Source organism: Polypterus senegalus, chromosome 4 (genome assembly GCF_016835505.1).
Source record: "Polypterus senegalus isolate Bchr_013 chromosome 4, ASM1683550v1, whole genome shotgun sequence".
In the NCBI taxonomy this organism is placed as follows: Eukaryota; Metazoa; Chordata; class Cladistia; order Polypteriformes; family Polypteridae; genus Polypterus; species Polypterus senegalus.
This window is the reverse complement of record NC_053157.1, coordinates 8,169,251-8,182,951: the sequence shown is the minus strand read 5'-3', so window position 1 is coordinate 8,182,951 and position 13,701 is coordinate 8,169,251. Positions and strand designations below refer to the sequence as shown.

At 42.4% G+C, this 13,701-nt stretch overlaps 1 protein-coding gene across 2 annotated transcripts in view; it reads left to right on the top strand.

Moving 5' to 3' along the window:
* The first annotated feature begins 11,857 nt into the window (after positions 1 to 11,857).
* LOC120527122 (sodium/bile acid cotransporter 7-like) overlaps positions 11,858 to 13,701 on the top strand; it is a 181,528-nt gene continuing 179,684 nt past the window's right edge. For both annotated transcript variants that reach the window (XM_039750215.1, XM_039750216.1), the window contains exon 1: positions 11,858 to 12,113. In XM_039750215.1, the coding sequence (XP_039606149.1) occupies positions 12,014 to 12,113 (100 nt within the window). In that variant the 5' untranslated portion in view covers positions 11,858 to 12,013. The remainder of the gene's footprint in view (positions 12,114 to 13,701) is intronic.

Below are 13,701 nucleotides of genomic sequence, written 5' to 3'. Positions count from 1 at the left end.
TGTCATCAGCGAACTTTTGCACGTGACAGGACTCCGAGTCATATTGGAAGTCTGATGTATATAGATTGAACAGGACCGGAGAAAGTACAGTCCCCTGAGGCGCCCCTGTATTGCTGACCACAATGTCAGACCTGCAGTTCCCAAGACGCACATATTGAGGTCTGTCTGTAAGATAGTCCACAATCCATGCCACCAGGTGTGAGTTTACTCCCATCTCAGTCAGCTTGTCTCTAAGGAGCAGAGGTTGGATGGTGTTGAAGGCGCTAGAGAAGTCCAGAAACATAATTCTTACAGCACCACTGCCTCTGTCCAGGTGGGAGAGGGATCGGTGAAGCATATAGATGATGGCATCCTCCGCTCCCACCTTCTCCTGGTATGCGAACTGCAGAGGGTCGAGGGTGTGGCGGACCTGTGGCCTCAGGTGGTGAAGCAGCAGCCGCTCTATGGGCTTCATCAGATGTGACGTCAGAGCAACAGGCCGGAAGTGCATTCCGCGACTAAGTTAAGTGATATGAAAGTTGGGGCATTTCACGTTTTTTTTTGTTTTTTTTTATTAATTTTATTACAATCCATACAAAGCAATCAAGATTTTACAAAAAGAAAAATTGAGTTAAGAACAGATCGATCCCCACCCCTGAGAGAGAGAGCAAGCCAAATAACGTTAAATTTAAGGCTTGTAAACATACCTAATTTAAAAATTCTCTGTGCTTTATGAACTTATTTTAAAATATTACTGATTAGATCCTGCCATGTTTTGAAAAAGTCTGCACAGATCCTCTAACTGAGTATTTGATTTTTCCAATTTCAAATAATATAACACATCAGTTTCCCACTGACTTAAAGAGGAGAGTTTGGGTTCTTCCAGTTTATCAGAATGAGTCTGCGTGCCAACAGTGTAGTGAATGCCATCACAATTTGTTTGTCTTTCTCCACTTTAAACCCCTCTGGAAGAACCTCAAACACAGCTGTTAATGGGTTAGGAGGGATTGTGAGTCCAAGGCTGTCTGAAGGTAATTAAAATTTTGTCCAGAATAATGTTAATTTGGTGCAGGCCCAGAACATGTGACCTGTGAGGCTGGGACTTGGTTGCAACGTTCGCAGGTTGGATCATGCCCTGGAAACATTTTGAGAGTTTTAGTCGAGACAGATGTGCTCGATATATAATTTTGAGTTGTATAATTGTATGCTTTGCGCATATGGAGCTTGAGTGAATTCTCTGCATTGCTACTTTCCACTCCTTTTCTGATATATTAATTGAGAGATCTTTTTCCCAGTGTCCTCTTGGATCTTTGAAAGGAAGGGATTGTAAAATGATTTTATATATTGTAGAGATGGAGTCTAACTCCTTGAAATTGAGCAATAATTTTTCCAGCATGGATGAGGGTGCAAGATGAGGAAAATCTGGAAGGTTCTGTTTAACAAAGTTCCTGATTTGAAGATAGTGAAAGAAATGTGTAGCTGGAATGTTAAATTTGGAATGTAATTGTTCATAGGATGCAAAGACGTTGTCTATATAAAGATCTCTAAGCAAGTTAATTCCAAATTTTTCCAGATATTAAAACTGCATATGTTTGTGAAGGTTGAAAGAGGTGGTTTCTTGCAGAGGTGCCACAGATAGAAGCTTCTCCGTCTTAAAATGCTTTCTACATTGGTTCCAGATTCTAAGTGAGTGGAGCACAATTGGGTTATTAGTGTATTGCCGATAACGTGTGTTTATTGGAGCACAGAGCAAGGAATACAAAGAAGTACTGCAGGATTTTACTTCTATTGCGGTCCATGCCTGTGTATGTTCTTCTATTTGTGTCCAGGTTCTTATCGCCTGTATATTTGCTGCCCAGTAATAAAACTGGAAGTTAGGTAGAGCCATGCCGCCTTCTGCCTTTTGTCTTTGTAGGGTTGCTCTTTTGATGCGTGGATGTTTTGAATTCCAAATAAATGAGGTTATTGTTGAATCTAATTGCTTAAAGAATGATTTATTAATGTATATTGGGATGTTTTGAAATAAAAAGGAGCTTAGGAAGAATATTCATCTTAACAGTGTTAATTCTTCCAGCTAGTGTGAGATGAAGGGTTGACCATCTATGCAAGTCTTGTTTAATTTTTTCCATGCAGACTGCGAAATTTTGTTGATAAAGAGCTTTATGTTTACTTGTGATGTTTACCCCGAGGTATTTAAACTGTTCTGCAATGATAAAAGGTAGGGTGTCTAATCTAATATTATATGCTTGAGAATTCACTGGAAAGAGTACACTTTTATTCAGATTAATTCTGAGACCAGAGAGCTTTTGAAATTCTGTGAGTGCTGCTAAGACTGCAGGCACAGAATTTTCTGGGTCCGATATATACAGTACCATGTCATCTGCATATAATGAGATTTTCTGTTCCAGTCCTTCTCTGCTAATCCCCTTTATTTGATCAGTATTTCGACAATGTATTGCCAGTGGTTCAATGGCAATCGCAAACAGCAGTGGTGACAAAGGGCATCCTTGTCTAGTGCCACGTTCTAGTTTAAAGTAGTCTGAGCAAATGTTGTTGATGCAAACTGAAGCTTCTGGGTTAGTATACAGTAATTTAATCCATGCACAAATGTTCGGGCCAAACCCAAACTTCTCCAATGTAGTAAAAAGGTATTTCCATTCAATCATGTCGAATGCTTTTTCTGCATCCAATGATAATAATATTTCATTTCAGGTGGTGAAGCAGCAGTCGCTCCATGGTCTTCATCAGATGTGACGTCAGAGCAACAGGCCGGAAGTGCATTCCGCGACTAAGTTAAGTGATATGAAAGTTGGGGCATTTCACATGTTTTATTTACTTCATTCAAGAGTCAGTTATTAAAATTTTTGTTTATTAAATAGTTTTATATCAATGAGCCACATTCAAATGTAATAGTGATAATAGAAGTCAATTCCATGTGTTAGTAGACAACATTAAATACAAGCTTTTTAATAGCACTTTACAATGGAGTTTGAAACAGAGCCCAAAGAGGCTTGTGGTGGCTCAATTGCTTTCGCACACAGTAGACTGCAATTCAAGTGATGTGAAAACGGCATCGGCTGATGTGTGTTAGCAGTGGAGGGTCTGTGACTAATTGTTGTTCAATTTTCCTATACATAACATTTTGAAAGTATACCCAAAAGAGTAGGATCCAATGATTAGCAATTGAAAAGTATCTGTTAATGCAAATTGACCAATACTTTCATAAAATCAATATCAATATTACCCTATCAAAGGAAAAAGGAACTGAAATAACCTCTCTGCCTAGCTATTAATGTTAGTGAAAACACAGTACTGTAATTCAATACAAGTATAAAAATATGTAAGAACTTGGAAAGGAACTGATTTATTGTAAAATGGGAATACAAATGTCAGTGATGGGCATGTAGATCAGGGGTTTGCCACAATTGTTCATGTATATTATGAGCGGGGCTGGGTGCCAGAGATCAGGGGCTTAGGCCACTGAAGCCCCCCCCCCACCACCTCCTGATGCCACTGTCCATTGCTAAACCTGTCCTCTATTTCTAACAGCTGCACCTTTCCCCTATTATTAATTAGTTTAATAATGTCGGTTCTTTACAATAATAATCCGCAAGATACAGTAACATTGTTCACTCAGTTCCAACAGATGGTGCATTATAAACATTTTTAGTAATGCATTTTTATCACTACAAATGTTTGTGATGCGCCCTCTGTTGGAATGAAACATGCAGTGCATTACAAAATACTTTCCAATAAATGGAGCACAGCAAATGTTAACAGGATTGTCTATGGTGATTACTTCGATTTCAGTATGTCTTAGACGTGTAGCACAGCTAGTTGATCATAATTTTATAGTCTGCATAGTTCAAAATTAGTACCTTTCAAAAATACTTTTAATATATTCAATTCAGTTTATTTTTGTTTAGCGTTCTACGGGCATTAAGCACTGTGACAAGTTCACAGGTAGATGAAAATACAAACTTAACAAATTCTGAAAAACATAATGAGTACACATAAAGACACCGATTTGTTTAAACAAACAGGAAAGCAAGCTAGTTCAAAACAAAAACAGAACCCAACAATATCTGTCCATTGATTAATTGTGGAGTTATAGAGCTGTTCTTTTCAAGACCAGGCATGTCAGCAGTGAGTCACCAGTGGGGTCTGAAATGGCAGCCTTGTGCTGTATTGAGTCCAGTTTACTTTAAAATAACATCACATTCTCAGTTCCATTAAAACCAATTTAGGGTTACAGGTTTGAGCTATACAGTCAGCATCATGTGCCAGACAGGAACTAACCCTGAACAGAGTATAAGTTCATTCTAGGACCTGATCACCCACAGACATGTTTGGGGATGAGGTGGAGAAAAACTGGAATACTCTGAGAATAAAACAAAACACATAAACTCAGAAAGACTGTGCAAACTTACCATAGACAATGACTGGGCCACTGAGACAACTGCCTCTATATGTTATTTCTATTGTAATTAGATAGATAGATAGATAGATAGATAGATAGATAGATAGATAGATAGATAGATAGATAGATAGATAGATAGATAGATAGAAAGGCATGGCACTGTATAATAGATAGATAGATAGAAAGGCATGGCACTGTATAATAGATAGATAGATAGAAAGGCATGGCACTGTATAATAGAAAGATGGATAGATAGATAGAAAGATAGATAGATAGATAGGCATGGCACTGTATAATAGATAGATAGATAGATAGATAGATAGATAGATAGATAGATAGATAGATAGATAGATAGATAGATAGATAGATAGATAGATAGAGTCACACATGTGCGCTTAGGAGGCAGTCAACAAGCCCGTAGGTGAAATATCACGAGACAAGGGTTGATTTACAGTACTGAAAGAAGAAAATTAAAATGCCTTTCATACATCTGGGTTCCAAAGACGGCATCCAACTGTCACTTCCATCTCTGACTTCTCAGGACCACGTCACTTTCCGGTGCCCTCACCATGACGTCAATTCCGGCGCCTTCCTGATGACATCACTTCTGGCTTCCACAGATGACATCACTTCTGACGAACAGCAAATGACATCATATCCGGCCAACTCATTTCCGTCCACCACTTTGTTACTGTATACAAATGTCATTGTTCTGTTCTATTGTGTTGAATGACTGCAAAGAAATTTAACCGCATTTTCTGACTTCTTGCATTCCTTGTCCATTAGACATTATACAGGGATGGTCCCCAACTCTTTTTTTTTTGTTGCTTTGGAGTATTATTCTTCTACAATAGATAGATAGGAAACACACAATGTGTATAATAAAGATACAGATGTGGACAAATTTGTTGGTCCCTTTACAGCTCATTGAAAATGTTCTGTCTGTCTCCTGAAAAGTGATGAAATGAAAAGCAATCATCCCCTGTTCACCTGCATGCCTTTGATATGTCATTGAGTATAGCAAAGCAAGTGTGACAAGAGAACAAATATTGCTTATTCTACAAAGTTATTCTAAATTGGCCTGGACTCATTTGTTGGTACCCCTAGAAAAGAACTTAAATCATGATATTTGAGAGATTCTTCAAAATTTCAGTTTTTTTGAATTTGTATCACCTACGTCTCCAATTGTGCAATCAGTCATTCACCCAATTTAAATGGACAAAAGTCGTCACTCTGCTGTTTGGTGTCATCATGTGTCCCACACTGAACATGGACCATGGAAAGAAAAGGAGTGAGCTGTTTGAGGAGATCAAAAAGAAAATGACAGACAAGTATGTGAAAGGCAAAGGCTAGAAGGCCATCTACAAGCAGCTTGATGATCCTGAGACAATAGTTTCAAATATTATGAAGAAGTTTAAGGTCCATGGGGCTAAAGCGAACCTCCCTGGATGTGGCAGCAAGGGGAAAATTGACCCCAGAATGGCCAGAAGGAAAGTGAGAATGGTAGACAAAAGCCAAGGACAACTTCCAAAGAGATCCAAGCTGAACTCCAAGATCAGGGTCTATCAGTGTCTGTTGCTTCTTGAGTGACAGTGAGTTCAATGGAAGAAGACCCAGGAGGACTCCACATAAAAAAGCCAGACTGAAATATGCTAAAATGTATTGTGAACGCTGGCCCGGACACAGACAGACGGACAACTTATGTTCACCCAACACACCCTTTATTTACAATATTTACAATTATTGACCTCACGTGCACCCCCAGTGCCTCCAGCACCGATCCCCCAAAGTCCAGGCCACACAGTCCTACATGCCTCTCTCTCTTGGCCGCCTCCAGTCCTCTCTCCAGCTCTGTCCACTACCACCCGACTTCTGCTCTCGACTGAAGGGAGGCGGCCCCTTAAATAGGAACCCGGATGGGCTCCAGCTGTGGTGGAAGTGCCGGCTGCGCACCCAGAAGCCGTCCGGGTGTCCCCTGTCGTCTTCCCCCCAGTACTTCCTGGTGTGGCGGAAGTGCTGGGCTCCAGGGTTGTTCAGGCACCGGGGCGCAGCCACGGGTCCCTACAGGGCTGGGCTTCCAAGCCCTTTACCCATGGCCCCCAACATAACCAGGGCGGACGCCCCCTCGCGGTCTGGAGGAGGTACAAGCCCTCCTCTGGTCCTCCTGGGCGTCCTGGTCGGGGCTGATGCCACAGTATATTAATAAGCCTCAATGCTTCTGAGAGAATTTCCTTTAGACAGATGAAACATATGGAGCTTTTTGGCAGATCACATCAGTTCTATGTCCTCAGACGAAAAAGTTAAAATCTCAAAGAAAAGAAAACCACACCTGCTGTGGAACATGGAGGAGGCTCAGTTATGTTTTGGAGCTGCTTTGTTTGCTGCATTTGGCACGGAGTGCCTTGAGTCTGTGAAGGGAACAATGAAATTGCAAGAATGTCAAGATTTTCTCTTTACGTTGCGCCACGGCGTGTGCTTCATTTATTTGACAGCATGTAGATCGGGGTAATTACATTAGGGCGAGCTTATATCCAAGGTTCAATCCCCGAGAGGGGGTGCAGTGAGTGTGTACGCCTGATGAGCCCAGAATTAGGGCGAAACACATGTCGCGTACTCTTTGCATTATTTGACAGTAAAACTATTCAACCATATATATATATATATATATATATACTGTATATATATATATACTGTATATATACATATATATACAGTATATATATATATCCATCCATCCATTTTCCAACCCGCAGAATCCGAAAACAGGGTCACGGGGGTCTGCTGGAGCCAATCCCAGCCAACACAGGGCACAAAGCAGGAACCAATCCTGGGCAGGGTGCCAACCCACCGCAGGACACACACAAACACACCCACACACCAAGCACACTCTAGGGCCAATTTAGAATCGCCAATCCACCTTACCGGCATGTCTTTGGACTGCGCCCGGAGGAAACCCACACAGACACAGGGAGAACATGCAAACTCCACGCAGGGAGGACTCGGGAAGCGAGCCCGGATCTCCTAACTGCGAGGCAGCAGTGCTACCACTGCGCCACATAGGGGTGGGCAAAAGTAGGTTTACTCCTGTGAGTATGTAAGACTGTCAGTTTGATCACTTATCTATCTATCTATCTATCTATCTATCTACAAGATTACTGAATACCGAAGTGCACTGCACTGTGCCATTGTGATATTCTTTTGATTTAATAACCTCTGCTCCTTAGGGACAAGCTGACAGAGATGGGAGTAGACTCATACCTGGTGGCATGGATCGTGGACTATCTTACAGACAGACCTCAGTATGTGCGTCTCGGGAACTGCAGATCTGACATTGTGGTCAGCAGCACCGGAGCGCCGCAGGGGACTGGATTTTCTCCGGCCCTGTTCAGCCAACATACATCGGACTTCCAATATAACTCGGAGTCCAGCCACGTGCAAATGTTCGCTGACGATACTGCTATTGTGGGCTGCACCAGGAGTGGGCAGGAGGAGGAGTATAGGACTTTGTTAAATGGTGCGACTCAAACCACTTATACCTGAACACTAGCAATACCAAGGAGCTGGTGGTGGATTTTAGGAGACCCAGGCCCCTCATGGACCCCGTGATCATCAGAGGTGACTGTGTGCAGAGGGTACAGACCTATAAATACCTGAGAGTGCAGCTGGATGATAAATTGGACAGGACTGCCAGTACTGATGCTCTGTGCAAGAGAGGACAGAGTCGACTATACTTCCTTAGAAGGCTGGTGTCCTTCAACATCTGTAATAAGATGCTGCAGATGTTCTAACAGACGGTTGTGGCAAGCACCCTCTTCTACGTGGTGGTGTGCTGGGGAGGCAGCATAAAGAAGAGGGACGCCTCATGCCTGGACAAACTGGTGAGGAAGGCAGGCTCTATTATAGGAATAAAGCTGGAAAGTTTGACATCCGTGGCAGAGCGACGGACGCTGAGCAGACTCCTGTCAATCATGGAGAATCCACAGCATCCACTGAACAGGATCATCTCCAGACAGAGGAGCAGCTTCAGCGACAGACTGCTGTCACTGTCCTGCTCCACTGACAGACTGAGGAGACCCCACACTATGCGACTCTTCAATTCTACCCGGGGGGTAAACGTTAACATTATACAAAGTCATTGTCTGTTATACTTGCCTTTTTTCACTCCTTAATATATACAGTACAGGCCAAAAGTTTGGACACACCTCCTCATTCAATGTGTTTTCTTTATTTTCATGACCATTTACATTGGTAGATTCTCACTGAAGGCATCAAAACTATGAATGAACACATGTGGAGTTATGTACTTAACAAAAAAGGTGAAATAACTGAAAACATGTTTTATATTCTAGTTTCTTCAAAATAGCCACCCTTTGCTCTGATTACTGCTTTGCACACTCTTGGCATTCTCTCGATGAGCTTCAACAGGTAGTCACCTGAAATAAAACCATTACATCATGTTGAGCAGACATTTAAACAATAATTTAAACATCAATGATAGATGCTTGGGCGGTATGGTGGCGCAGTGGGTAGCGCTGCTGCCTTGCAGGAAGGAGACCTGGGTTCGCTTCCCAGGTCCTCCCTGCATGGAGTTTGCATGTTCTCCCTGTGTCTGCGTGGGTTTCCTCCCAAAGTCCAAAGACATGCAGGTTAGGTGCATTGGCGATTCTAAATTGTCCCTAGTGTGTGTGTGTGCCCTGTGGTGGGCTGGCGTCCTGCTGGGGTTTGTTTCCTGCCTTGCGCCCTGTGTTGGCTGGGATTGGCTCCAGCAGACCCCCGTGACCCTGTAGTTAGCATATAGCGGGATGGATGATAGATGCCCATTATTTTTGTCAGTTTCAAGTTTTTAGGGGTAATTGTGGGTTCTTCTTTTTTTTCCATATCTGTATACAGTTTGTGAACCCTTTAGAATTTTCTATATTTCTGCATAAATATGACCTAAAACATCATCAGATTTTCACTCAAGTCCTAAAAGTAGATAAAGAGAAACCAGTTAAACAAATGAGACAAAAATATTATACTTGGTCATTTATTTTTTGAGGAAAATGATTGAATATTACATATTTGTGAGTGGCAAAAGTATGTGAACCTCTAGGATTAGCAGTTAGTTTGAAGGTGAAATTCGAGTCGGGTGTTTTCAATCAATGGGATGCCAATCAGGTGTGAGTGGGCACCCTGTGTTATTTAAAGAACAGGATCTATCAAAGTCTGCTCTTCACAACACATGTTTGTGGAAGTGTATCATGGCATGAACAAAGGAGATTTCTGAGGACCACACAAAAAGAGTTGTTGACGCTCTTCAGGCTGGAAAAGGTTACAAAACCATCTCTAAAGAGTTTGGACTCCACCAATCCACAGTCAGACAGATTGTGTACAAATGGAGGAAATTCAAGACCATTGTTACCCTCCCTAAGAGTGGTCGACCAACAAAGATCACTCCAAGAGCAAGGCAAACGTGTAATAGTCGGCGAGGTCACAAAGGACCCCAGGGTAACTTCTAAGCCACTGAAGGCCTCTCTCACATTCGCTAATGTTCATGTTCATGAGTCCACCATCAGGAGAACACTGAACAACAATGGTGTGCATGGCAGGGTTGCAAGGAGAAAGCCACTGCTCTCCAAAAAAAACATTAGTGCTCGTCTGCAGTTTGCTAAAGATCACGGGGACAAACCAGAAGGCTATTGGAAGAATGTTTTGTGGACGGATGAGACCAAAATAGAACTTTGTGGTTTAAATGAAAAGCGTTATGTTTGGAGAAAGGAACACACTGCATTCCAGCATAAGAACCTTATCTCATCTGTGAAACATGCTGGTGGTAGTATCATGGTTTGGGCCTGTTTTACTGCATCTGGGCCAGGACAGCTTGCCTTCATTGATAAAACAATGAATTCTGAATTATATCAGAGAATTCTAAAGGAAAATGTCAGGACATCTGTCCATGAACTGAATCTCAAGAGAAGGTGGGTCATGCAGCAAGACAACGACCCTATAAGCACACAAGTTGTTCAACCAAAGAATGGCTAAAGAAGAATAAAGTGAATGTTTTGGAATGGCCAAGTCAAAGTCCTGACCTTAATCCAATCGACATGTTGTGGAAGGACGTGAAGTGAGCAGTTCATGTGAGGAAACCCACCAACATCCCAGAGTTGAAGCTGTTCTGTACGAAGGAATGGGCTCAAATTCCTCCAAGCCGGTGTGCAGGAATGATCAGAAGTTACCGGAAATGTTTAGTTGCTGTTATTGTTGCAAAGGGGGGTCACACCAGATACTGAAAGCAAAGGTTCACATACTTTTGCCACTTACAAATATGTAATATTCGATCATTTTCCTTAATATATAAATGACCAAGTATAACATTTTTGTCTCATTTGTTTAACTGGTTTCTCTTTATCTACTTTTACAACAACAACAACAACATTTATTTATATAGCACATTTTCATACAAACAGTAGCCCTAAGTGCTAGAGGATTTAGGATTTGAGTGAAAATCTGATGATGTTTTAGGTCACATTTATGCAGAAACATAGAAAATTCTAAAGGGTTCAGAAACTTTCAAGCACAACTATAGCTGGACTGGCTTGTCTAACAAAGAGTCAAACGAAGATCAGTGTTGTTGTATTTCCTTTTGCAGTACTGGACTTTATCTAGAATTTGTGCACTGTTGTAGTATGTGTTGCCCTATAAATCAGGAAGCCTGAGTTCATGTCCTGTGTCGGGCACTATGTGTGTGGTGTTTGCATGTTCTCCTGGTGTTTATGGGTTTTCCATTCACGTTATATTTAACGGTGTTCCTAATTTTGCTCGGTGTGACTGAGCCAATGTGCCTTGTGATGGACTGGCTCATTCCTGCCTTGAATCATATGCTGCAGCCGCAGACATCATCTCCCTGGAACCGCGGATGAACGGCTAAGAAAATGAACGAACAGACTCTAAATTCTGTTCATTTTTTAAAAGTCGGCTGCAGTGATCTATTTTTTATAACATGAATGATTGCAATCAGCGAACATCAGTTTAATTGCAGCAGCAGACATATTTATAAAAGCTACGTGCTTTTCCTTGAGGCACTTACATGAAATCGAATGATTGAGCACTGCTGAAGAAGGACGTTTTACTTTTTGCAGTTCCCTCCGAAGCACTTATTCACACACACACACACACACACACAGATGTGTCACCATCGCAGTGGAGGCAATGACAGCGAGCAGAACTGGCAGCCTAACGATATAAAGCTTACCGTAAATTGCCTGATATAAACGATATCAATTTAGAACTGTGTCTCCGTTTTAATAACGCAGATTATCAAAAAATTTCCAAAATAAGTAAATACACGTAATCAAGGATGAGTAACACACTGCGTTTATAAAATATTTAAAACGATCACTTCTTGCTGCTCAGGGGCGGAGTGCATTTGCATTTTTCCTTGTGCGCACTTTCTGCGTATTATACGGTAATCATGGCGCCCTTCCGTGTGTAAGGAAATAAGCCAGAGCGCCAGTTTTTTTCGGCCGGTGTGCGTCTGTTACAACTTACCAGAGACGGTCGAGATTCGGATCTCACAGAAACGCCACTTTCGTAAGGCCAGACCGAGCCTAACGTTTGGTCTTGAGGCAAAACAAAATGGGCATCTTGGACAGGATACGGAAGGAATGGTTTATCATTGGAATAGTACTGGTTATTGCTTTAGCAAAATTGGAGCCTGCCACGGGAGTGAAAGGAGGTGAGCAACCCGAACCGCTGAATTAAACTCTTCATAAAATGTTAGCGTCTGGCTAGGGCGCAGTGTTGGCACGGTCTTTTCATGGGCTGTTAAGGTTTATCAAGATAGTGTTGGCGCGTGGCAGACTTCTCGGCGTGTTCTGCCGTACCTGGCGTTTGAACGAGCGTTGGAGTGCCAGTCGGGAGGAGACGATCACACGTGATTTTCATTCATATAGTTTTTATTGGCAGCGTGTCAGTTGGTGTAGGCTAACGGCTTCCCCATCACGGAGCACAGGATGTGCATTCATTGCATATATGTACACGTATGTATGTGTGCGTCTGTCGCAAACGCAGACTTGTGCAGCCGGATCTGGAGGCTGCTGCTGACACGTTGCCTTGCCTCCGCGCCACTTCCGTGTTGGGTGCTTTAAATCCCGCCGCCTTTAAATGTGATCTGTGTGGCAGAGCCGGGAAGTGCCCAGCCTTACATTGCCGAGTGCCCTCCAGACCGCTACAAATTCACCTGGGCAACGAATGCAGGGCTGTGGAAACTCCGACTCCTCAATTTGTAATTTGATTAACATGTTTATTGTTTTGATTTAAAGCGCATAAGGTATACATATGACAGATACAAGACATGTCATCCCTGCCAGACTCGTTTTTAGCACTCTAAACCAGTGGTTCCTGTACTTTTCAATACCTCACACCCCAACGAAATGTTTTGATTTATGGTTAGGCCCCTTACGAAAATGCCATCCCATTTGAAGATGCCCAGTTTTACATGCCGAGTGCCCAACAGGCAGCTACAAATTCACTTGGGCAACTTGCTGCCAGGTCAGAATGCGGGGTTGTGGAATCGGCTTACTAAACCTTCGACTCAGACACCTCAATTTGTAATTTGATTAATATGTTTACTGTTTTGATTTGAGGCACACAGGGTAGACATACAGCAGATATGAGGCGTGTCATCCCTGCCAACGTGAGTATCAGGCTACTTTTTAGCAGTTTAAACCAGTGGTTCCCAGACGTTTCTATACCCCACACCACTAGAACAAGGTTTGATTTATGGTTGGACCCCCTACGAAAATACCATCCCATTTGAAGATGCCCAGTCTTACACGCCGAGTGCCCTACAGGCAGCTACAAATTCACTTGGGCAACTGCTTCCAGGTCTGAATGCATGGCTGTGGAATCGGCCCACTAAACCTTCGACTCAGACACCTCAATTTGTAATTTGATTAATATGTTTACTGTTTTGATTAAAGGCACACAGGGTATACATACAGCAGATATGAGGCGTGTCATCCCTGCCAACGTGAATCATCAGGCTACTTTTTAGCAGTTTAAACCAGTGGTTTCCAGACGTTTCTATACCCCACACCCCTAGAACAAGGTTTGATTTATGGCTGGACCCCCTACGAAAATACCATCCCATTTGAAGATGCCCAGTCTTACACGCCGAGTGCCCTACAGGCAGCTACAAATTCACTTGGGCAACTGCTTCCAGGTCTGAATGCGGGGCTGTGGAATCGGTCCACTAAACCTTTGACTCTGATTCCTCAATTTGTAATTTGATTAAAATGTTTACTGTTTTGATTTAAGGCACA